This window comes from Amphiprion ocellaris, chromosome 3 (genome assembly GCF_022539595.1).
Source record: "Amphiprion ocellaris isolate individual 3 ecotype Okinawa chromosome 3, ASM2253959v1, whole genome shotgun sequence".
Taxonomy (NCBI): domain Eukaryota; kingdom Metazoa; phylum Chordata; class Actinopteri; family Pomacentridae; genus Amphiprion; species Amphiprion ocellaris.
The window spans coordinates 3,465,308-3,490,478 of NC_072768.1; the positions used below are offsets into that span (position 1 = coordinate 3,465,308).

Below are 25,171 nucleotides of genomic sequence, written 5' to 3' on the forward strand. Positions count from 1 at the left end.
AAACTGTTACTCCCCTCCTCTCTGCCCCATCCAGAGACACTCACCATACCCCACTGTTACAATAGCTGTGAACTGGACTTTGCATTGTCGCATGAATCAAACATCACTCAAATAACTGTATGTTCCCTCTGTGTGCTGCAGTACCACTGTTACTGTTCCTATTTATACATTTGTGCCTAGACTCAATAATTAAATTCTATGTTATTGTGTGTAAATTTTACACAGTGGCTGTTTATGGGACTGGGAGAAGGGACTTGCACCACTGTTGCACTTTATATCATTGCTATGCAGTGTATGACATGCTCTGAACGAAATTTCATTATTTTATTGACAATGATATTAAAAGATTGAATTGAATTGAATACATAATCAAAATTTGAGAATAATTATCCATATCGACCAAAATTTAAAATGTTGTCGTGATAACTTTTCTAGCTATGTCGCCTGCTGTGATTTCATGATTTCTTCTGTGATGGCTGGGACTCCACTGTATTACAGCCCCGGCTACCGCGCATGCGCAGAGGGGAAGGAGGAGGGCTCGGAGGTGGGCCGACCAACTGTAGTCAAGTGTGTGTTTGTGTGTCGGTGTGTGTTCGTCTCAACGTAGCACGAAACGTGTCTCCTCTCAGCAAAGACACACACACTAACGTGAGACGTGCTGGATAACGGTTTTTTTTGCTATTGAAAGTTTTGTTTTTGTCGCCTTAATACGGCTTCGATGCTATACTATGTATATTAAAACATTCCGCTTGTAAAACGCAATATTTATTAGCCAAGAGCAGTCGACTTCGTTTCTACCGAAGAGTGTCCGCTTCTCCTCCCCTCGATGAAGCGCTGCGATGCCCTCTGATTTTATATCCCTCCTTAGCTCGGATATCGACCTCAATTCCCCCAAATCTCTATACTCTAAAGGTAAGATTTTACTACATAAAGGCTACCACTAAGTCACTAAGCCGTTTTGTCCTCGTTAAATAGGAAGTAATGTGAATGTCTTGGTAGCTCACGTTAAGCTGCTAGCTAGCAGTAGTTAGCCTCTTTTCTGCTGTTAGCCAGACTAGCTAGCGTAGTTAGTTGGCTGCATTTGGCTTGTGCATTGGCTACCTGGTTGGTTAGTGGTCCTCGTCACATGCGGGGAAGAGGATTGGTTTCTCTGCTAATTATACCAGTAATATGTGGTATAATATCAGTGTACTTACATTTGTCATTTAGGCTGCTGGCTAGCATCATATTAAATACATATATGTGCTAACGTAGCCACAAGCTACGTGAGGTCGCTTTCAAGCCCCTACATTGTTCATAGGTTTAACGTACTTAAGTCTCTCCTCTGCAGGAGGTGTGTGTGTGTGTGTGTGTGTGTGTGTGTGTGTGTGTGTGTGTGTGTGTGTGTGTGTGTGTGTGTGTGTGTGTGTGTGTGTGTGATAAGGACGAAAAGTAGTTCGAGTAGTTTATGTATTCCACTTGTTTGGTGTTGCTAAATGACAGTCCCTCTGTTGTTTTGTTTTTGTTTGGTGGAACGGAGCCAGAGTTATCCTCCTCACATTCTCTGGTTTCACTGAAAGAATGCAGTTATTGGCACTTCAAAGCTCAGAGCATTGTATCCTCCCTGTCAGCATAAGGGGCCCTCTAGTGCCAAAATTTATTGTCTCTTAATGCCATTGCACACGTGTCAGCCAACTGTTATGTTATTATTAGGAGGATGTTGCTGCATCATCTAAGAGCAAGACCGTTAACCCATGTGTGTAGAGGCTTTTTGCAGCACTTTGTCTTTAGGTCAGTTTCCTGCCTATTAACAAGAGTATCGACTTCATGTGTAAAGAAACTGCCTCAAAGTGTGCTTCTCAACACTGGCTGCGATCATGCTAGTTGCTTATTTATGAGCAAGGTTTGTATCTTGTGTACTGCTCCTAAAGTGGTAACGTAACCTGAGACGTATGGATTTATGCATTTTGCATTCTCTTAAGACTCTGGTGCGCCTTCTCTGTTGTTGTATTACATGCTCATACATTCAGTCCACATTTTGAAAACCTAATGAGTACCACTTGACACCCAACACAGCCCTAACTTGGCAGCTGGTCCCACATCTGTCTGGCTGCTATGTATAGGGTGCTCATGAGCCAGCAGAAAGCTACTCTCTGTGACCCTGAAAGGCTCAGTTGAGATTGCCACGTCACACCATATCACATGATGACTGTTTATTTATATGTCAGTAATTGTTTGTGTGCTCGTTGGGTTCAAGGTAGCAGACTCGCTCATCAAGGATCCCATGCAAGAGCCATAGAGAGAGACATAGAAACGCAAACATGAACCAAGATTCGTGGGTTATCCAGCTATTTAGACAGACTGTGGTTTTCCAATATTATGAAGCTGCCTCACTTTAAACTGGTATAGATCACCATGGTAACAGCCTGACTAACAGCCCAATCAGATCAAGGAATATGCAGAGATATTATTCCTACTGGATCCTGATGGAGACACAAGAGTTTACCATGAAGCGACAGATAATAAAGAGTGACAGATATTTTTATCACTTGAATTGTTTTGCTCACTGCAGCTCACGACAGCATAACGAGACTCTGTGATAATAATTGGAAATAAAAACTGGAGCCTCTGTTGCCTTTATATTACAAAAAAAAAAAATCCACTTATTGTTGAATATTTCCCATAATTATAGATGCAGCACTGATTGACCCTGCAAGGCATGTACTTTTTTCCCTCCTCCTCTCTCCCACTCTCTCTGCTTTGGCAGCAAAAACAGTCTTTTATTACTAGTAAATTTCATGTGTGCATTACAAATTTGTAGTGCATTGTTCATCGGACCAAACGGCTGGAAAAACTCAATATCCTATTCCATTCTAGGTTCGATGACCCAAAGAGAGATAGACTAAGCTGAGCTCGCCCATGATACAGTCCCCTGGTCCTTTTATAGGTGCATGAAATCACATTTACATCCTCGGGCTTAAGTATTCAAAATCAAGGATCTCTCTTTTGGTAGTTTCTTTAACTGAAAGACACTAATAGTATTAACTACTATATGTTTGTGTAAATCACTTAGAGTTAGACCTCTAATCAGCAACACAAATGCCATCCAAGCCAATTGTTTTATGACATGTTGCTTAAAATACACACTTAAGTACCAGGAAACCTGTACAGTCTGGTAACAAATTAAGAAGAGTTTATATTAAGAGAGTCCATAGCAAACGGATTCTTAGTCTCATCTTAGTTTTTTGCTTTCCTGCCTTTCCCTACTGTCTGGCCATTTTCACAGTAGTATAATTATTGGCATACATCATCATCATTAATAGTTAAACACAATGCATGTATGCCAGTTAATGGTTTGAGGTTGTGTTTACCAATGAGAGAAAATCAGCACGTCGTCCACTATTGCTACGTAATCAGTAAAAGGGTAAAATGTGTGGCTGGTTTGACAGTGAGTGAAGGATGTATTTTTTTGAATCATCACCATTAGAAAGTGGAAACATGTAAGATAAGTGTTTTTATTTGGATGGACACAAACTCCAAAGAGATAGTGTAGTCTCTGTCAAAGAACAAAATAGTTTCATCATTTTATCAGTGCGATAAAAGATTCCATTGTGTGAGACTGACACTCAGGGTATTCATTGCCTCTCTATAGATTTAGACAATAAAATAGCAATATAGTGCCCTTGAGTGTTGATATAGATACTTCACATGATACACAACACAAACTGTTTTCTCAGGGATATTCATAGTCAGTAAAATCATCTAGTGAAAATAAAAAGATGTTACTCTGAAGTTACACAACCAATGAAACTCCACTCATGTCCATTCTATTTGCCTAGCAGCACAAATCTCAAAAACTGGATGATTAAAACTAAAACCATCTGTGTTGTAAATATCAGGAAGTATGGGTGAACCAACCCTTCGGAGAAATGAGGGGGATTGTTTTCACAGCACTATTAAAAATGATTTGTTGGCTGTCATTCACTTTATACATTATAAAAAATAACTGTATGAAGGCTTGATAAGCATGAAATCTGAGTATATTTTTGTTCTGTTTTCTGCCCAAATAGAGTCTATGTATATCTGCACACTATTTACTGTTAGTCATATGGGGAAAAATGACAGCTTCTCCTGCAAATAATCCTTTGAAAGCATACTGCCTCATAACTTTTTATGTCCCATCCAAGACAGTGTGTGTTTGCTTGTTCACTGTCTGTTTTGTAACAGTGGTTATTTTCAGATTAAGTTTACAGCCACAGGACTAGAAAGATATAAATTACATCTGGTATACATTACTATAGCCCCAGTGTGTGCCCCTAATATGCTAGGATTGCTAACTATTGTTTTTTTCTTAAAACTAATTAACCACTAATGCATTGAATTGCATCGCCAGTTAATTTACTAATAGAAAAACTAGCGGTTAGCTCTGTTAACCCAGTGTATTCTAATACAAGAGCGCCACAAACTGAGGGTACCATTACTGCATCTTTAGGGGGAATTCAAGCTTTATGTACTGTCCATAGTAAAAGGACTGTTTGATTAGGGAAAAGTCATTATTGACTTCAATCCATTGTTACTGTATTGGTCAATATTGAGCTCATGATTAGGGAGCTTTTCATTATGCTAACGTGTCTCAGTTGCATCTCTTCCTGACATCTCATCTCCTCCCAGCAGGGATGTGAGAAGAAGAGAAATGCTAGGAAGAGGTGTAATGACAGAGTAGCCCATTCTGCCAAATGAGAAATCCAGTATCAGTCTTAAGTGATGAGAGTTGCTTATGGTGACCTGCACAGCTGCATCGACTGTCAAACCCAACCAACACCTCTTGATAAGATACACCTGTTTTTTCCTCACTCTAAGCTCCTCCCGAAGCCTTCACTCTCTTCGCTCCTTTCCTATTTTAGTAATTGGAAGATCGTCCGTGATGGCGGGGGGAAGGATTTCCAGGTCACTGGAGGAGAAAGTATGTGAGGACGCATAAGTTAGCAAAATGAAAAGCATCCATTGACCGTGGAAGCATTATACATTTATAGAACTTTAAAAAAAAAAAAAAAAAAAAAAGTGTCTTTTCAACAGTAGATTTGCTTTAATTTTAAACACAAGTCAAGGTAAAAACAAATTTAAATATGTTTTTTTTTTTTTTTTTTTTAAACAATGAATCAGATGACCTGCAAGTAATTTTAGCACTATGTCATGTGGTGTCTCAGTCTTATGATGGTCTTACACCAACTCATGATGAGCAGTCAACTTGGTTAACAGTTGAGCTTTTTTCAAGGGCAAAAATCCTTCGTAAAGGGATGTGCTGGATTTATAACACAAAACAAAATCAGAGCATCATTGCAAACGGAATATGACAATAATTGTTTTAGTATGATTATCTTGTTTTCATAGCTGTTAAAAGGTCAAGTCGTAATCAAAAGTAAAATTTGATTAATCGCACAACCCTACATGCTATGGAGCAGTTCAGTTTGAATGTCAGCTAATGCCATTACACACATTTATTCACCTGATAGACATCAGCAGACAAAAATAGAACCAAATACAGTATTCAGCCAATCCTCGCAATACTTTCAATTTCAAGGTAAACAGAGATGGTATAAATAGCCAAAAATGCCATTCTCTGTGGTTTGAGTGCAGTGAGTAGCTGCTTTGTCTGGGCTCTGGCTTGAGCATATCGTTATGTGTTCAAGAGTGTAATTAAAGCAGCCATTGTTGGGCACTGAGATACATTCTTGGTCTGCATATTTTTTTATTTGCAACAAAAACACAGCCCTCATGAATTGTCTATTCATCTATCATCCCCCATCATAGCCCTAAGCCAGCTGCAAAGAATAAAAATGGACTGGTGGCCTTGCCATTTGGCAAAACCTTGAAGGCATGTGTAATGTGAGGAGTGCATAACTATGACATGATGTCATTTAATTGTTCTAAGTATAGGTTAAAGCCAGTCCACTGCCTTACTGGCTAGTGTGCTGCAACCTACTTTTTGGGCACACTGTAGCAAGCCTTCAGATCTGAGCATATAAACTTATGCATATATCTTTTGACTTCTATTTAGCAAAAAGACACCAACATCAAAATCTATTTCAAGAAGACTATCAGCGCCTGTTACTCATTTTGGAACAGTGGGAAGTTAAACTTCTTCTTTTCAGCTAAGGCTTATCTGAGAGTCAAAACTGTCTTTATATTTTCATTAGTCATGGAAGTCTTTCTAAAGACTCTCTTTGTTAATCACACAGAGCAACAGTTAGATTAAAATGTTTACAGTAAGGCCACTTCTCTAAGATTGTGTAAAAATGATAAATAGCTTCCTAGAGAAAGTTATTTATTCTATCCACAAAAGTAGAGAAGGAAGATGAAAGGATTTAATTTAGAGTCTTACTGATGCTGCAACATTAAGATGGAATATTAAAAACTTTCATCTGCCCGACAGTCTTTCTACTTATTTGCTATTGTCAGTTCTATGTGCAGCTGTATGACAAAAACCTTTGGTTTTCTTCTTTGAACTTTGTTGTGTGAATGTATTTATATTCATCAAAGTGTGTTATAGAGGCCTGTACTATGAAGCAGGATTTGGGTTTTGTAAGGTGACAGCAGGTTTAACTGTAGGTTTTTAGAGTTATAACAGTGGTTCGCTTCTCACCAGGGTACAACATCATAGTAACTTATGCAGGACACCTAACCTACTACAGAGCAAATTATGTTTGAGATAACACATCAAGAGTATTAAAACACCACACACTGACCAATTCCTGAAAGATCCTGTAGAGCTCGGTGGTAGTGAGAAACTCACTGAGGAAGGGAAGAGTTTTTAGAGACTGCCTAACCCTTTTCTTTTCCTGACAAGCATAGTCAGGAGATACAGATTCAAGAACGAACTATAGTCTTCCTTGTTTTATTCTATTTTTACTTTCTGGTGACTGTGAGAAATTTTAAAGCAATTTCATCGTTCTACAAGCTTTTGTATTTTGAAATAATCCTGAAACAGAGAATGCTTAAAGCACTAAAGCCTTGTACTTGTTGACCTTATAAGATTTCCAGTAAGCCTACTTAATATGTTTTAATATTTGTTCACCACTAGGGCTCCAGGCTTCCTCGCTATAAAAAAAGTCTGCATCTAAGCAACACATTTAATAGAATGCACAACTGAAATCACAGTTGGATCTACTCATGCCTTAATGATGGGGAAATGATATTAATATGCCTATTAACTTGCACATTCACACAGTTGGCAGTTTTTTGACACCTTTCCCTCCTGGCTTTAGCTGCTGCAGTTTTGCTTTTAGTCTATATTATATTTTCAAATTCCTCTTATTGGTTTAAGTTTATAGTTCTGCTTGTAAGAAATATGCAGCTCTAGACCTGTCGGTGTTTGTGAGGCATCTGGTGCCAACACCCTTTTTATGTGGACATGCTTGTTGCAAATTCAGCTTACTGAGTTGAGGACCAGCTTTGATTGAGCATTAAGTGTGACTGTGGTTGTCAGGCTTAGAAAAGCTAGATAATCAAAAAGATATCCTAGGTATGTTGAACTTGCTTTGTAGTACAGGCCCCAGATGTCGTGTTTTGAATCTGTATCAAAAACCAAGCGAGGTGATCATGTTTGAATTAGCTTTTGTTTGGCTATCTCTTAGGATTATGCAGAAACTCTTTTGCCAGTTTTGGTGGAGAGATCTAGCATGAGCATATAAAGAAATATTAAAATTTGTTGTAGTTCTGCTTTGGGTTTGCACACATTTGACAGAGGAGTGGATTATTCTCTTTGATACTAGCTGAGAGGCATTCTATTCGGAGCTGCATTGGCAGTTGACAGAAAAAATAAGTAACGCTTTTGAGAATGAAAGATTTTTGTAATTTTCTAAGCAAAAATGACAAATATTTGTGTTTTCTGCTCTCTCAAATATGACGTTTGGATGTTTTTCTTTAATACTCTATGGTAACCTAGACTTATTTGGCGTGTAGACTGTTGGTTAGACAGAATACATTTGAATTTGTTGCTGTGATCTGTGGAAAATTATAACCAGCATATTTCACTCTTTATGGTCTAGATAGACAAGACAGTGAACTGAAATAAATGGGCAGAATATTCAATGAATATATTGAAACTCTTTAATTGTTGCAATTTTGATGATTTATGTGTAATTCTCCACCAGCACAAGCCACATTTGTATATGCAAAGATAGTTTTGCATACTGTTCACTGCATGGGCAGGACTCATGACTGAATTCTACACACTGAATGAAATCCAGACCATGCCTTTATGTACATGAATAAAGTAAGTGACTGACTGACTGAGCAACAATATGTCTTAATGAGTGAGTGTTTGCACTGATTATCAGCTGTATGTGTTTAAGATAAAGAGACTAAATATTGTATGCAACTGTTCTAAACATTAGTGCACATGCAAACTAAACGCACACTGAATGTGTGGCAGGTAGATGCAGTAATTGGGAATTTAATGGAAGCCATGAAAATGCTCTAAATTCAGGTTTTCAGTTTAAAGAACCTTTTACTCCACTGGACGAAAGAGTTTGTGTGAAGTTTATTTCTACTGAACAACGATTTGGCTATGCTGTTCTATATGAATAGCTTTATAGATGAACGCGTGTGCCCCACGAACAATGAACTCTTTTACAGTTTACTGATTTTCAGTGGTTGTACTGTGTAGCTCTGTGACCTGCAAGGACTCATGGAGAGCGAATGATTTATGCCCCATTCAGACCAGCACAGTGACATGCTTTAACCCCGTGTTTGCTCGTTTCGTTTAGGTCAGTGTATTTCATCTACCCTGACTTTGTAATCCTCCTTGCAGCCTGGGTCAGAAGATGCCCTCTTTGGTGAACAGTCATTTCTGTTTGTTATTCTTTATTATGTAATGTGCCACTGTCTTTTGGCAGGAGTATGTCATGCTCCCACTGTTGCACAGGTACGAATCTGTGAACGGTGACAACATTTGTTTAAATATGACAGACTGCAGTAGCATGTAAATGGATTCCATGCAGGTTTGAACACACTTTTCGTAGATCCACATCTAATATGCGAGAAGCATTTTAGTTAAGACTGAGGTCATGTCGTTTTGACAGTCAGTCTGTAATACATCCAGCAACAAAGACTTGCTTTCTTCATGCCATGAACAACAGACAAAGACAGAGAGTTATTGTGACATCACTGTGCATACTTTGCTTTAAAACCATATTAAAGTGTATTATGTAAGTCATTGTCCAAGATAGCCAGGTTTATAGAGATTTTTAGTAAATGCACTTTGCCGGTGTGTTCACTCAAAATCAGATGGTTATTGATAATAGTTTAAATTCTGCAGATCTCATTGTGAACAGTTTCATTGAAATGCACTTTTTTTTGCTTTTCTACTTGCACAGGACACTGTTCACAACAAGATTTGTAATTTATCAATAATCTTTTTATTTTAATTGGTGAGATGATAACATATTCTAATATCATTTTCTGGCACTTTGGTCTTTAGATCTGCCAAAATTTACTGCAAGTAATTGCAATTTTTGTTGTATTTGTGTGGGAACTAGTTCTTTCATTTGCCACAGCAATATACCACAGAGTGGGCTTTCATCTTATTACTTCAGGTTTTGTCTGTGTTTGTGAAGTCCTCTGTAGCTCTTTGTGTGAACCATGGTGACGTTGTGTTGTCGCTCCCTCAACAGCACCGTTGACGTCACAAAATTGCGAGATCGTGCGTCTTGCCAGCTTCATCATTCTGCCGGTGCCAAGTCATAGCTAAGTGTCAGATGACTACTACACATGCTGGGTGCTGCCAATGCACAGCTGAAATATCCATGTCAGGGTGTTGATAGGTGCCTGTTTCTTAGCAACCAGACTACCTAATCATGTGTTTATCTGCAATCAAGTGTAGTTTATTCCAGTGTAGCTGCAGTGGTTTGTTATGTCTGCTAGGAATTATGTTACTATCTAATATTAACATGTCTCTGTGGGTTTTATTACACTAAGCCCCATGGTAGACTCATTTAGTTTATCATAAGACGCAATGTGTTGTATTAGTGATGCCTGCAGAATTTTTGGAGATGTGGGAGGATTTCTAGTCATGAGACTCAGGTCTGCTTTCTGTCCAAATCCAGTACTGCCTCCACTTGTTTTTGAAAAAGAAATAAGGAAACAACAACCAACCTGGGTGAGCAGCAGCAATAGTTTTGTTATTGCCACCAAGATTGCATTAGTGGAAGTGAAATTAATTGTTGACAAATTTGCATTTTGAGAAGAATTCTAACAGTTTTGCAACCAGGATGCAGCAGTTATTAGTTGTGTATAGCATTTCAAGGCAGCTTTGATTTGGTGAAAACGGCCTTATGCATCCCTTGAAGTACTGCGTTAAGCATGGCAAGTTATAATATTCTATGCTTGGTGTTTATGAGGTTAAATTGAGCCGACACCAGTTTTAATTAACTAACAACAGGCAGATGTTTTGTTCTCTTCTCATAAATTGGGAGTAATTTGGTGCTTATTCCATTCGGCTCCATCAGTCCTGAACTGGCCTACTTGAAAATGATCAGAATATTTCCACGTAAAAAGATTGGACATGGATCTTTTCTAGTTGCATGGTCCTGTAATAAAGAACAGTCTTATTTATGTTTTTCAGAAACTAATATATCTTCTCCTGCTCATCTTTTATGACAGAGTCGGTATATGACCTCCTCCCCAAAGAGCTCCAGCTCCAGCCGTCGTCCGCCCAGACAGACCCACCCACCATGAGCCAGAAGAGTGGGGGAGAGGCGGGACCTCCCCCCTCTGCAGCCGTGGCCTCAGGTGAGCTACCTGCTCGTCCTGTGAAAACCATGATCTGGGATCAGTTTCCCTGTAACAAACTATTCCCCAAGTCAGTAGGGGTGAAGAATCTAATATGGCTTTGTATTAGCATCTGGGGGCAACTTCACCCTTTTATCATTGCTTTTGAGGCGATATTTCTGACTACATAAGATTATATAGGCTAGTACAGTGTAGTAATATTAGTACAGTGTTTATTTTTAATCAAAAGTATTTTCTACTGCTGACATGTGACTACATGGTTATTATATTTTACTTGGATATATTGGATGTGTTCTTTTTCCACAAGGCTCCATTGGTACCAATTGTGGGGTAGGGGCAGAGTGTTAAAGCCCATTTTACAGCTGGACTTCAGCTGAATTTAAATATATGTTGGGCCCGTTACTTTATACATTATTGTACCATATTAAAATAGCAAATATAATGTGTTGTTTTGATTAATCACAAGGTCCTTTGACACTGTCAGTATTAGGTGACCCTGTTATGTACTTTAGTGTGATGTACATCTTATAATCCAAACAACAACATGGGAAGAGTCATTGCTTACCTTGACTTTCTATATTTGGACTTTGATTATCACCTAAACTGCAACTCCGACAAGTGTCTTCAATTAACCAATGTACTTTATCAAACTAAGACTGACAATGGATCTAAAAAAGCATTTAAAATTGTTGAATGTAGTTTTATACAAACTTCTATGCTAGTTAACATCTAATTAATCTATACCAAAAGTAGTAGCAGTGAGTATAACCTAACACTCTCTGACTACTGTGTAAGAAAAGTCATACACAGTCCTTTGTTTCTGGGAAGATTTAACCTGAATGACAGCTGCAAGAGTTTGCATTAACGGCATGCTAACATAGCTTGTTCTTTATCATTTCACTCATTTTTTTTCAACAGTACTTTGGGATGCTTGTGCTTAATGTTTTTTTGGCACCTGGCTTTTTAGGCAGTTAAAAACATATCAAGTTGGTCCAGCTTTAGAGATGCAGTTCAACCACTACTGTTGATCCAAAAACTGTCCTTTGACTTCTGCAGTCATTTCATACCTCATGTTATGACATTATATTGTGTTCTAGAGTCTATATATTGCATTTTGGTTATGTAATTTCCTTCAGTGTGATTTACTATTCTTTATTTCAATGAAGCACTTACAACACTAGCTCTTTAGACTGAGCACATCTCTCTGAACGTGTCAGTATAGCTAGGTCTGTTTTTTGTATGCTTTAACAAGTGCCTAAAGCCAGTGCACATTTCTCAGTCACACATACACCAATACACACTCTTAAAACAGTGTGTCATCTGTTTGAGCTTTGCAGCTAAATGATTAATCTACTGCCATGTTTCAAAGCAGCTGACATTTTCTGTATTTATAAAGATTCTTTCTCTTTATGAAACAGTGAAGTTGCCCCTAGCAATCTGTGTCTTTTTACGTATCATTTAGCGAACAACATTTGGTCTGATCTTGGATCATGGTTCAGGGCAGCCAACATTAGCTATAACTGTGAGGGATTCTAGTATTGAGTTTCATCTAAAGAGCAAACTAACTGGTCAACAGTTATGTTGGAGAGAGCGCTTATGTTAACGCTACCTTTTCACTATCCTGTCTGACCCAGCTGGCCCTAAGCAGTGCTGATCAAAAGCATGACTACTGTAATGTCCTTCGGATCACCATTAACCAAATACACGTGTCTATAAATGATAAACTTCAAAAGTTACTCCTTCCTTCAGTATATTAACTCATCCAATTTACTGATTGACAGAAGTTGAGTCTTGAATGATCAGCTCTCTTGTTGCTCATTGGCTGTCTCATTTTTATTGCAGGAAGTTCCCTCTGAGGCAGGGAGTGTCTGCATATAAAATGGTCTGCAGTTCACTGCTCCATAGGTCAGAGGCTTGTTTATTCTGTCTCCATGGCTACGCTCAGTCCCAACCAAATCTTCCAATTGGCATGCGCAAACTACTGTTTACTACTGAATGCACATTGCACAAACTGTACTGTAACCCTGGCAAATTTAATTTGGCGCCGCATTATCAGCTTGCAGATTTGGCTGTATAAGAAAGTTTGACCAGATTTTGTTATGTTTCTTTCTGGCAATGTGTATGTAACAATTTGCAGCTTGCTTTTGTTTTTGTAAACAAAGCATGTCAGTTTTGTCACATTGATTTTAATTCAGAGGTTTTGTAGGAATCAAAACATTGTGGGACCTATAGTACCCTTCTCAACTTTAACTTCAGAATATTGGATCAATGCTTGACAGCTCTCGCATGCACAGTGAGAGCATATAACCCACAATAGTCTGTTGAAATTAGAGTTGGGAAGAGGGGAAATCAATACAAATCATGCACAAATTCAGCTGCTTAAATGGGACTGCTAGCCTGCTCTGTGCTGAATATCTGTCCTAACTTTGTTATCTGTATATGCTACTGCAGATGCCACCTCTTCCACCTCCAGCCCCTCTGCCTCTTCCTCCCTGGCCATGGGAGTTCCGTCCTCTGGCCCCTCTACCTCATCCTCAGACCACCTCAAGGTTGCCCAGCATCTCCACTCCACTGGAGGGGATGGAGCTGGAGCTTCAGAGATGCAAGGTATGGAGGGTGCTGTATCTGCCCCCAGCAGAGGCAACAGTGGAGCAAACACCGCAGCAGGGGACATAGGGTCAGGAGTGTTGTCAGGGCTAGGAGTCCAGCAGCCTCAGAACACCCCCTCTAAACGAAGGCCTGTGTTGAGCATATCCCCACCACCTGAGGACCTGTTTGACGACAGCCAGATGTCTTGCCAAGAGGAACCTGCCGTATCTGGTGCACCAGGGCCAGACTCGGAACATAGCAGCAGCATGTGGGCTGATGATTCTGTCTCCAACTTCAGCTTGATCAGTTCCATCTCCTACAATGACAACACAGAGGTACCACGCAAATCTAGAAAACGCACCCCTCGACAGCGGCCTGGTCCCAAACCTGCTCCTCCGGAGGACAGCATGGATGTGTTCGATGCTGACAGCGCCAAGGCCCCTCACTTTGTCCTATCCCAGCTGGGCACAGACAAGACCAGTCCCATTGCCAGGTGGGGTGACTCTTGTTCAAAGTACATTCTGTCACTTCAGATCAAAGTACCTCTGTCCCTCTGTAGGGATACAGTAAAGGTCATTTAATTTTATTTTGTCTGGGACAATTGAATTTCTGGATGTCATACTAATGTCTTTGTCATTTTTGTTGCCCTGCAGCTCTCTTGAGTCAGGGACTGCAGTTAAAGGGGGGTCACTGTCTGCTCAGTTTCCCCAGAGGAGTGATGGGAAGGAGCTAAAGATCCTTGTGCAGCCAGAGACCCAGCACAGAGCTCGCTATCTGACCGAGGGTAGCAGAGGTTCTGTCAAAGATCGCACACAGCAGGGATTCCCCACTGTCAAGGTTTGATGACAAAGGCTACCAGCTGCTTCTTAACACTGGGGGAAAATGTCAACACCTAAGGTGTAACTGAGGAATACGGCTAAATATACACAGGACCCTTAGTGCGGAGTGCTGTGTGCCTCAAGAGAGTAATTATGCCAGTGTAAACACATCATAAGTATTCACTCAAATCACTAATAATTTCTTTTGAGCCTCTTCAATATCTTGTTTTCACAGTAGGTCACTCATTTGTGTGGCCTATGTGCCTGTGGACTACTAAACTTTTGGATAAACGACAAACTCGGTATTCAGAGGGGAAAAATTGAACACAAACCATTACCTAGCACTGATAAATCTTGTTAGGGAAGTTAAGGAATAGGACCTGCCATATATCTATCTCTATAGATAGATAGATAGATAGATACTTTATTAATCCCGAGGGAAATTCAATTCATTAATAAATGACCCTGAAATTCATCATTGCACATGTACTGTTTGATACCAACAGTAAAGATGATATAAAGTTTATCTGTCAACAATTGCAGGAGCTTCTTTTGTGATGTATTTAAAGTTTCTCATCTACATATGTTTTTGTGAGATCCATGCATAGAAAAAATAGACCTGGCTCTTTTTAGTGAACAGTCATATTGCATTTTTTAGTGGTGTTGTTTGGGCTTCGACCAAATTTATTCTTTTGTATTATGCTTCCTATTATTTGTAATGAGTTAGGTACTTATACAACTTATTTTTTGTCTGCAGTTGGAGGGTGTTGGCGAACCGGTTGTGCTGCAGGTGTTTGTAGCAAACGATGCAGGCAGAGTGAAGCCTCACGGTTTCTACCAGGCGTGCAGAGTGACGGGACGCAACACCACTGCCTGCAAGGAGGTGGAAATAGAGGGCACCATTGTTATTGAAATTCCTCTGGAGCCCAGCAATGACATGATGCTTGCGTAAGGGGTCTTTTTTTATGAATAATTTAAGATCAACTATTAGTTAAAGTGTTCATGTTTACTTAGTGTCTACTGTGCTTTTTTATATTTTCTGTGTTCCTTTCTTCCCTGTCCTGTCTTGCTTCTCCAGGGTGGACTGTGTAGGTATTTTGAAGCTGCGTAATGCTGATGTGGAGGCCCGTATTGGAGTGGCAGGGTCCAAAAAGAAGAGCACACGTGCCAGATTGGCCTTCAGAGTTAATATCCCTCAGCCTGATGGATCAGTTCTTACTTTACAGGTCCCCTCATCGCCCATCCTCTGCAGTGAGTATTTCAGACCCAACAAGAACTAAAAATGAGCTTAAAAAGCCACAGAAGTAACAGCCAACGAGGCTACCTTGAGCATAATGCTGGAGAATGTTGTGTTTCCAGTGATATTTGGCGCTTAGTTTTTCAAACAAAGCATTTAGTATGAAAGCGCCACAGCTCTGTTTTCATCTCATCAGACCATAGAGCTTCTCTTTGCTTCTGTTTGAGAGCTTTTCATATGCCCCTTTGCAAACATTAACCCAGCTGTCATGTGTTTTGATTCTTTGACTCTTCTGTCATTCTCCAGCCCAGCCAGCAGGAGTGCCAGAGATCCTGAAAAAGAGTCTTCACAGCTGCTCTGTAAGAGGAGGAGAGGAAGTTTTTATAATTGGAAAGAACTTCCTCAAAGGAACCAAAGTTGTTTTCCAAGAGAACATTGCAGGTGCTGTTGTCAATTTGGTGTTGTTAGTGGTCTCATATCTCAGTGTCATTTGTGTGGATATGTGTCTGTATGTCAACCTCAAAGTGTGCAAGGATAAATAATATTTGTTGATAAATTTGCAGATGATAATTCCTGGCAAGCTGAGGCAGAGATCGACATGGACCTTTTTCATCAGGTAAATGCCAGTGAATGATATAATACCATTCAGTTTTTCCTCTAATAATATAAGCTGTTGCATCCGACCTGCATTCATTTGCCATACTCTGCCTGAGTTTTAACTAATGATCTCTATTGTTTTACAGAATCATTTGATAGTGGAAGTCCCTCCGTTCCACAACCAGTCGATCACGTCTCCTGTTTCTGTGGGAATCTTTGTGATGACCAATGCTGGTAGATCGCATGAGGCTCAGCCTTTCACCTACACTCCAGAGTCAGGTACAGAATGAATAGAAGTTGGCTAGTTCATCTTTTTCAGCCTTCACAATTATAGGCCTCTTGTAGGCTATTTCATAAGCAGTAGAGATGGAGCTGACATAGTCGTCCCATTTTTAAGATACTGTGACAATATAATTATATGAGCAAAAAGTCTAGCTATATTGGCCAGATAAATCAACATCTTGACTTGTTTCATAGATGGCAGAGATGTTTAATGAAAATTTTTGATATTGCTGAAATGCCAGAATTCATTAATGACTCATAACAGAAACTTAATCCATGATGGGAAGATAAGTCATTCCATTTTATGGACGATTCCGGTGGCTGATTAATGTGTTGCACTCACAAGCTCTGCTGCCATTACTGCAGAGGCAGAATGGAACCAAACCCATTTACACCGATGTAAAAGCAGAGATTTGGGGTTAATCGCGGTCAGTTGTGTTTCCTCTGACAGATTAAAGTGAAGTCTGTGTGAACGTGGAAGTTGTTCAGTCAAAAAGCAAGCAGACGTTGGCTTCAAGGAAAAGTAACCATATCCACAGTCTGAACAAAAATGTGGAATAATGTTTACTTACTATTAACAAGGGATAAGAAGTTACAAGGATGCCAGTTTGTCATTTAAATGATTAAGCTAAATAATTTACCTGCATTTAATAAAACAAAGGGAAATCTATGATTGTGTAAAAGTGGAATTTAAACCAGTAACTGGTACAAAACTAGCAAAACATATTCAGGGAGGCTTCTCATCAGCTGAAGACCATTTCTGTCTTCTGTCGCTGGTTGAGATGAAGCTCAAAATGTCACAAGGACTGACTGGAGATTACCAAAGTCAAATAAATTTCATGCAGCAGAGGCGTGTGGCTATAACTCAGTTTTCCCAAACTGAACGTTTTTAGCACAGAACAGAGAAGACAACCAGCATCAACCCAAAAAAAGGATAAATAGCAGTGAGAACCCAAAAAAATGTTTCTGTATCATAATTAAGTTAATCTGGAAGTCCAAATCAGCTGAAGGTTGGAAGATGAAATCAGATCTATGTAACAACGGCAGTGGTGAAGCTGGTAGCCTGAGTTAGAGGGACAGATTCAGGGAAAAGGAAAGAAAATCTACACAAAAAATAAAGCGATGTGGAGAGGTTACAGATAAAAGCGAAGCAGACAGAAAGACACAGTCAAGGCACAATGTATTATGAAAAGGGCAGCCTTTATATATCTGAGAGGGCTATGTAGCCTTATCTCCACTCAACAGTCAGTTTTGATGACGTTGCTGGATAGAATGCATTGTTATTCTATGTTGCTGAGATTGACACAATCCATGAACATTTCCATTTTCCAGTTTTATTAAAGTCTTCATTCAGCCATCCAAACCCAGCTAGATTCGGCTAGCAACATGATTGCCAAAAATCCTCAGGCTTAGTAACAAAATTTTATGACATTAAAAACAGGAAAGCAAGATCACTGTTGGCTATATGAGTAATCTAATGACTGGCATTATTAATGGGACTATATGGGGCATTTTGTTGGCTGACTGCCATGGTGGAAGCACAGTAATACTCTCCATGTTTATATGTCTGCAGTCAACCACTTTCTGCTTGATGTGGATGGTTCTCAGCCTCCACACCATCCTGCCATCTTACAGACTTATAACTGTCCTATGTTTCCATTCTTAGCTGCAGCTGATAACTCAAACATCCGGACAGTGAAAACAGAGAGTCCTTCACTGGTCACAACCTGTATATTTGATGGCCAGATCAAGTCTATGTCATCTGAGCGAACTGACTGCACTGGCCAACCTTCAAAACGGGAGGACACACCAATGGAGGTGTCTAGCAATCCACCACCAACAGATATCTTCAAAGTAAGATACCATCTGTTTTCAAGAAATATAAATCAAAAGTATCTGCTTCAAGAATGCAGTGGGTAACAACTTTTCTTCCTCTCTTTTCTTAGCCATCCACTGACCCTCTCATCTCAGTGCAGCAGACCCTGGAGCTCAGCCCTAGTCCTCATCAAGGTGGAGAGTCCTTTCAGAACCCGATGCCCCTGCAACCTGAAGATGTGGAGCTTCCCCAGGCACCTCCTGTCTTCCCTAGTTTGGAGTCTCTCAGCACCATACAAAAGCAAGACATTGCCCCCCCAACCTCCTTCCCAGTATCAGGAGACACCACAATCCCTCCTGTGACACCAGAAGTCCCTCAGCAGTTCCTCAGAGACCCTCAGGAAAGCTTGCCAACCGAAAGTTCGAATAATGGCGGCGGGGTTGTGGTTGTAGCCATGCCCCAGATAGCTGCTCCCTCTCAAACGCAGCCACAACAGTCACAGGTTCCCCTCTTTCCCCAGGAAGGGGTGGCCCAGCTAGAGAGGGCAGTAAGGGAGCTACAGGCTGGAGGTAACACCACACTCCAGCAGGTGTTGGAGGCAGCTGTGGCCCAGCAGCAGCTGAACTCTGTGCTGTATAGCCCCACACCCTCTGCAGAGTCCCTTCAGCAGCATGTCCAGGAGAACATGAACAGCCTCAGACTGGGAACTACAGAGAATTCTCTATCAGCACAGCAGCAGCTACAGATACAACAGCAACAGCAAATACAACAACAGCAGCAGCAGCAACAACAAATACAGCAGCAGTTTCAACAACATCAGCAACTGCAGCAACAACAGCAAATCCTTGGAAACCTTCAGCATCAACAACAGCAGCAACACCTGCAGCAGCAACAGCAGCAAGTCCTCAACAACATGCAGATCCAACAACAACTTATATTACAGCCACAAGATCAACAGCAACTGCAGCAACAGCAAATCATGGAGAATATTCAACAGCAGCAACAACAGCTGCAACAAAATCAGCAACAGCAGGTCCTTAATAATATTCAACTTCAGGATCAGCAACAACAAAATCAAATTCTCACCAATTTACAACAACATCAACTACAACAGCAGCAGCAACAACAGCAGCAGCAGCAAAATCAAGCACTAAGCAACCTGCAGCAGCAGCAGCAACAACTGCAAGAGCAGCAGGTCTTGGAGAATTTACAGCAGCATCTTCAGGCTGAGTTGCTCCAGCCCCAGATCCACTCCTCCCCCCAAGTACAGCAGCCAGTCTCCCTCCTTCAACAGGCTGGAGAACTTCTTACCATCCAGACCAGCTTCCCAACACAACCTCCATCTCACACTTCTCCTCCACAGCAACTCTTCCAGTCGCCCAGGCCGCTGGCTGACAACCAGGGCTCCCAACAGCAGGTCCAGGCTGCCCTGCTCCAAAACACACTGACTGTTCTCACTGGTTGCAGTCTCAGCTCAGAGCAGCAGTCCACAGGGTCAGCTTTATACCTGTCCCCAAATCCTCAGCCCCAACAACAACAGCAGCAGCAGCAGCAACTGGCATTCATTTCTTCCATGGAGACGTCTACCAGTCAGCCTCAGTCTGTCTCAATGTTTCAGAATCAACCCCAAGCTCAGCTTTCCCAAATGCAGCAACAGAGCACTCCCATGGAGCAGCAGCAATCTCCACAGCAGAACCAACAGCAGCCACCACAGCTTCCGATGGGACAGCAAAGCTCCTTATTCCAAAGTATCCCAAACCACTCACAGCCCAACCCTGTTCCCCAGAGCCAACTCTCACAACCCCAACAAACAGGTCTGCTTCTCTGTACCACTGATCTTAACCCCCAGGCTATTCCCCCAACTATTCTCTTCAGCACACAGACCCAAGGCCCTTCCCCAATGGGGAGCATAAGTGTTGGAATCCCCCAACAAGACTCAGCTGAGCCCATGTCCTTCCAAGACCAGAGCTCTTCAGGCAGCAACACAACATCCACTGAGAACCAACAGCAGAGCCTTTTCCAGGAACAGCAGCCAATGCAAGTGGGCCCAAGCCGCATCCCAAACAGTCAACCTGTGGAGCTGTTCTTACCACAGCCGTCTCTGTCCAGCCTGCAGACCACTATTGGCTCACAGGAGCTCAACAACCAGGCTCCAGCCCCTGGCACAACCATCTTTGTGGTCCAGGGTGGTGTGGGTGTGGTAGCCAACCCTGGCCAGCAGCCTCCAGAGCAGCTTTTCCAGACAACCGTGGGTGGCAGTGTGACTCCACAGGGACAAGCCAACCTGTTTGTTTTTGGCATCCAGAACGGTAAGATGATTTTGGTCATTTTCACCTCTAAAGTACAGTTAATCAGGGTTGAGTAAATGTGTTTAATTCTAGTTTTTCAGAAGGATATGGTAGTACCATGCTCTACTCATTACACTGTACATGCCCTAATGCTTCCTGAGTTGCTTTAATGCCATAATCATGTACTTTACCTACTGTTTAATTATAGCAATTATTGTAATTTTGTTCTCCTAGACTCATCCCAGCTGCTCAGTTCTTCCGGAGCCACCCTGCCACCCCAGAGCCAGGCTCAGAACTCCAGTCACATGCAGCCTCTGTTGGATCAGCCCATGGCCCAAGCTGCCTCTTCGATGCCAGCAACCATGCACAGCAATTTGCAGAACACCCTCCAGGCACAAATGCAGTCCAGCTTAGAGAATGCCATGCAGACAAACACACAAACAGCTCTGCAGTCCAGTTTACAGGCAACCATAGAATCAAGCCTGCCGACTCAAATGCAGACACAGATACAGAGCAGCTTACAGAATCAGTTGCAGGCATCTATATCTGCATCATCCAACATGGATAAAATTGAGGACCTACTGGAAACCCTACAGAAGCAGTGATACATGCTTGGACCATGTGGGCACTAAGGACAGTGAGTGATATGTAGCCAAGAGTTGTATATCCTAAAATAAACAAACAGAATGGCGGTGCAAGTTTTGTGCTAGTGCCACAAAACTTAGAAAATTTTAAATATTTAAGAATTTAAATGCCCCTTTTACTGAAAACCCAAATTATGACCTCATGTAAGTTTGTTTTTATGAAATATTTATCATTAATTATAGCCTCCGTCCCTCCATTGTTCTTGAATTGATGAATCCGCCTTTGTTATTACCCCTCTTGCAGGATCAGAGAGGCCTGTAATAACTGCTTTATCCATCAGTCTCGAAAATGCAGTGTTTTGTTGTCAGAGTGTTTTAATAATGTGAGCCTAAGAGATGATGATGATTTAAAAACCTACCAGGTTTGGTGGAAAAACTGGAAAGGGATACAGAATGTCAGCAGCAGGGAAACGGGAATAGTAACATGATGGCGAGTAGTCTGTAAGAGCAGGCAGAGTAGATAGGCAGCCAGTTATGGAGTGAATATCAGATTGCACATAAGTGTCAGATAAAGGCGGAATCTCATTTTGTGAGTGTGTAAACTCCAAGCCTTCCTTTCAGTCTGAGAAGAAAATGCTGTGAGTTGTATTTTTTCTTTGCCTTTCGTCAAGTGAAGCGGCAGTTAAAACGATAAGTTACCCGGCATAAAAACAGATCATGTTACAACCACTTGATTTAAACTTCTTTTGACGTGAACAACACAAGCATTTTTGCGATTAATCAAACTTTGTGTTTGCATGTCAACAACTTGACTAAGATCTACTCTAAGAGTACAGATTATTAGATGGTAGAATTCTTTCTAGAATAATGTATTAATGTTTTGTAGTACAATATCTGCTGGTGTGGCTGGAGTGAGGGAACAGTTAAATATTGGTATCAGCTCCGCTTTGCAAAAATGAAATTAACTTGCTCACCAAAACATGGCATCAAGACATTCTGTTATTCCTGTTATCATTTAGAAAGAGGAGGGAATATCACACACTTGCAAATGAGATTCAACCTGGTGAATAATGTGACTTGGCCTTTGTTTGTGGCACCTCCCAGTGTTTTCATATATTCCCTGGGTTTGCAGAAGCTTTTTCGGTGAAATTTTAAATAGCATTCGACTATGTAGTGTGTGTATTTTAATTTTTTTGCTTTGAAGAACTTGGTAACCTTTACCAATTCATTGTGGATCGAAAAAAAACTTTCCACTAGTGAAAACGGAGTGTTGTGTGGTTTTATAAACATTTTATCTCAAGCACTTTATAACCTCTTTTGTGTAACCTGCTAATCCTTATATCCGTCCACAGCTCTCTACTGACCTAGCGGAATTTGTACTCAGAAACGTCCAGTTAAAATACAAAAGAGAAACAAAAGATAAAATAGCAATTGTCTTTGTAAGAGTAAATACATCTTAACCGAGCATTTTTACATTTTCTCATGTCAGAATATTTTTGAGGTGTAGACAACTTTGTATAGAACGTCTGCTCACTGTTAAATCCCTCTTTGTATTCAGTCTCAGTGGTCCAGTCGAGTCTGTCCGCAAACAGCCATTCTCACTAAAGCATTGTCGTTTTTCTGCATCTTACTGGTTAGTAGGCCTTTTGACAAAACACCTAAAATACGGATTCATTTAGTCTGTCATGAAATGAAGGATTTTCATTGGTTTTCTCTTTGTACCAACTCATATTCAGTCTGTCACTTGGGGCTGTTTTACGTCGTCTCGTGTTAAGTTTATTGTTGGTAGCGTGTGCAGGTTGGCACCGCGTGAAGTTGGCATCCAGTTACCTGTCCCGTGTTGTGAACAAGGGCTGGCTGGTTAATGAAATCTGTTACATGGAGGCCGCCATTTTGATTTTATCTATGGTGCTATGTACAGGAGTGATGGGCACTTCTGCTGTGATGTTAGTACAGTTTCTGCTATCAATAGCACTGGTATTAGGTGTTCGTTATGAAGCAAAGTGGAGTCTACAGAGCTGGCTGTTGTTGCGGGGTCAGACTGGAGTGCACCCAGGCATACCAAAGTTCCTGTTGTGAATCGTTGCCATTTTGTCTCATCCTTGTCCTTGCAAACGCCCTCATGATGTTTACTCATTTGTACTTAGTCATTTAAATCATGCAGCTCTCACATGGATAGCAAGTCAGCATGTTTTACAAGATTTATAAAAGATATGTAAAAGGTACTTTGTTTCATGCATCAGCTTATCTGTCACTAACATTTCCACCGATTTGATACTTTATATTTGTCATTACTCTATTTTTTGATGCAGAATGACACTGCTGTACTTTCCATATCCAACAGTAGCCAATTTGTCATGATCAGAAAGCCAATTTTTTGAGAATAATTCAGCGTGTTAGACTAGCATTGCTCGCATTTGTTTACATTTTCATAGTCATGCTCTTTTTGTCCTGCAGCTGTTAGTGATCCATTTTAAAGTAACTTATCTTTTCTAGAATTTTGTATCCATGTATCAAAATGTAGAGTATTTTTGTAAAAAAAACTTTTTGGTTTATGCTCATATAGCACAGAATATCATTGCTGGTGTGTTTTCCTGAAATGAAGCGCAGGTTTATCATGAAGTGTGTGACTGAAATTAGAAATTAATGGACATCACGCAAATATGTTAGAACTTCATTCTACTGTTGTGATACTGAATTTACCCAAACCGTAGAACATAATACGTGGACTAGGTTTCTTGTGTGTGGTTTTTTTTTTTTTTTTTTACTTGTTTTTTTATGTCATGCATCTCAAATGGCACTTTGACTCATCCATTAACTGTAGATCAGGTTAGAGTGCAGTAGTGACGTTTCCAAGCATTCCATTCCTCTTGGTTAGGGGAGTTTAAGAGCACATTGATCTTGTGGAAGAAGTGCGGAACAGTTATGCCTCCTAAAGCCATACCAACACAGAAAGCCAACCTGTGACTTCAGTTTCATGAATGTAAATTTTACCTCATGGTGTGGACACGGAGCTTGCTCTACATCGAACATCGGACCAATTACAGTTTTAGAGAACTTCTATTGTGAGGCAGAGGGGATGGGTGGGGTGGCACCAGCTGTCATTTGTGTCACCGTGCATTTGTCGAAATTGTTTTGTCTCGGATTGTGGTGTAATTTCATGTTTTCGCGTCCGGCCCTGTCATTTGGAGCAATCCAGGAGGCTCAGTCTGACTCTTTGAATAGCCACTCCCACCTGAAAAACCCATGTTAAACATTGATGTGATGGTGGTGAAGAGAGCACACAAATCTTTGCATAATATTGTTTTTTTTCCTTTTTGTCCTTCAGTCATGTAAATTAATATCCATGTATATTTAAATGTGAAATATACTGCAGGGGTATCTTGAATTTCAATTGTGATGCTTTCAACAGAACTTTGTGTGCCTTGATAACTTAACCGTTGCTCTGCTGTGTTTACTGGTGTCCCTTTTGTGCCCCTTGTCCTTTTCATTCTCTAGGACTGTTTTAACATGAGGACACTTTTCAGTCATTTGATTTCTCAACGCAAGCATAACCATAGCCCATACTAATATATTTTAGTGCTAACAGTTTCTCAATCTATTGCAAGATATCAGAGTGATTACTCTCAACATAATATTGTGCAGCCTCACCAGTGAATTGTCACCTTGTTTGTTGTTTTCTATTGAAAATGTTATTTTTTTTTCCATGCCTCATGAGATTTGTACATGTGAGGTAAAAGGGACGCGACAGTGGAGATTGTTTTATGGAGAACTTTGTGTTGATGTGCTTGTCAACATTACTATTGTTGCTGTGAAGTGCTTGATCAAAAGGGGCAGCCATGATAAATTAACTGTTAATTGCCAATAGTGTGAGCTGTATCTTGTGTGTAATCAGTTTGCTCACTTTTCCTAGTTCGCTTTCTATTTCACATTCTCCAACAGTTCTGTTGTATCCGTTCTGTGTAGCTTGAGCTTTAGTAGCCTTAAGACCCTGCAGTAGGGATAAAGGTCAACCCCGGCGTGTTATTATACATATGAACTATTATTAACATGTACTTTGCCTTTGTCTGGACATTTGTATACTCTTCTGTTTATATCTGTAATCCTGCTGCTACATTAAATGAATTAATAAAAATGTAAATGTCTCCATGTGTCTCATTTACTCACCACTTTATGCACAAGTACAAAAA

At 40.6% G+C, this 25,171-nt stretch overlaps 1 protein-coding gene across 2 annotated transcripts; it reads left to right on the forward strand.

The window, feature by feature from the left end:
* The first annotated feature begins 581 nt into the window (after positions 1-581).
* nfat5a (nuclear factor of activated T cells 5a) lies at positions 582-25,116 on the forward strand. Of its 2 annotated transcripts, none has more exons than XM_023271956.3 (12): positions 582-912; positions 10,642-10,770; positions 13,222-13,852; positions 14,013-14,196; positions 14,935-15,125; positions 15,256-15,428; positions 15,721-15,855; positions 15,978-16,030; positions 16,158-16,290; positions 17,960-18,147; positions 18,240-20,418; positions 20,632-25,116. In XM_023271956.3, the coding sequence occupies exons 1-12, from the start codon at positions 840-842 to the stop codon at positions 21,000-21,002; spliced, it is 4,440 nt and encodes a 1,479-aa protein (XP_023127724.2). In that variant the 5' UTR covers positions 582-839; the 3' UTR covers positions 21,003-25,116. The 2 variants fall into 2 exon arrangements, with proteins under 2 accessions (XP_023127724.2, XP_023127725.2); XM_023271957.3 differs by lacking the exon at positions 582-912 and adding an exon at positions 12,613-12,675.
* The last annotated feature ends 55 nt before the right edge of the window (positions 25,117-25,171 follow it).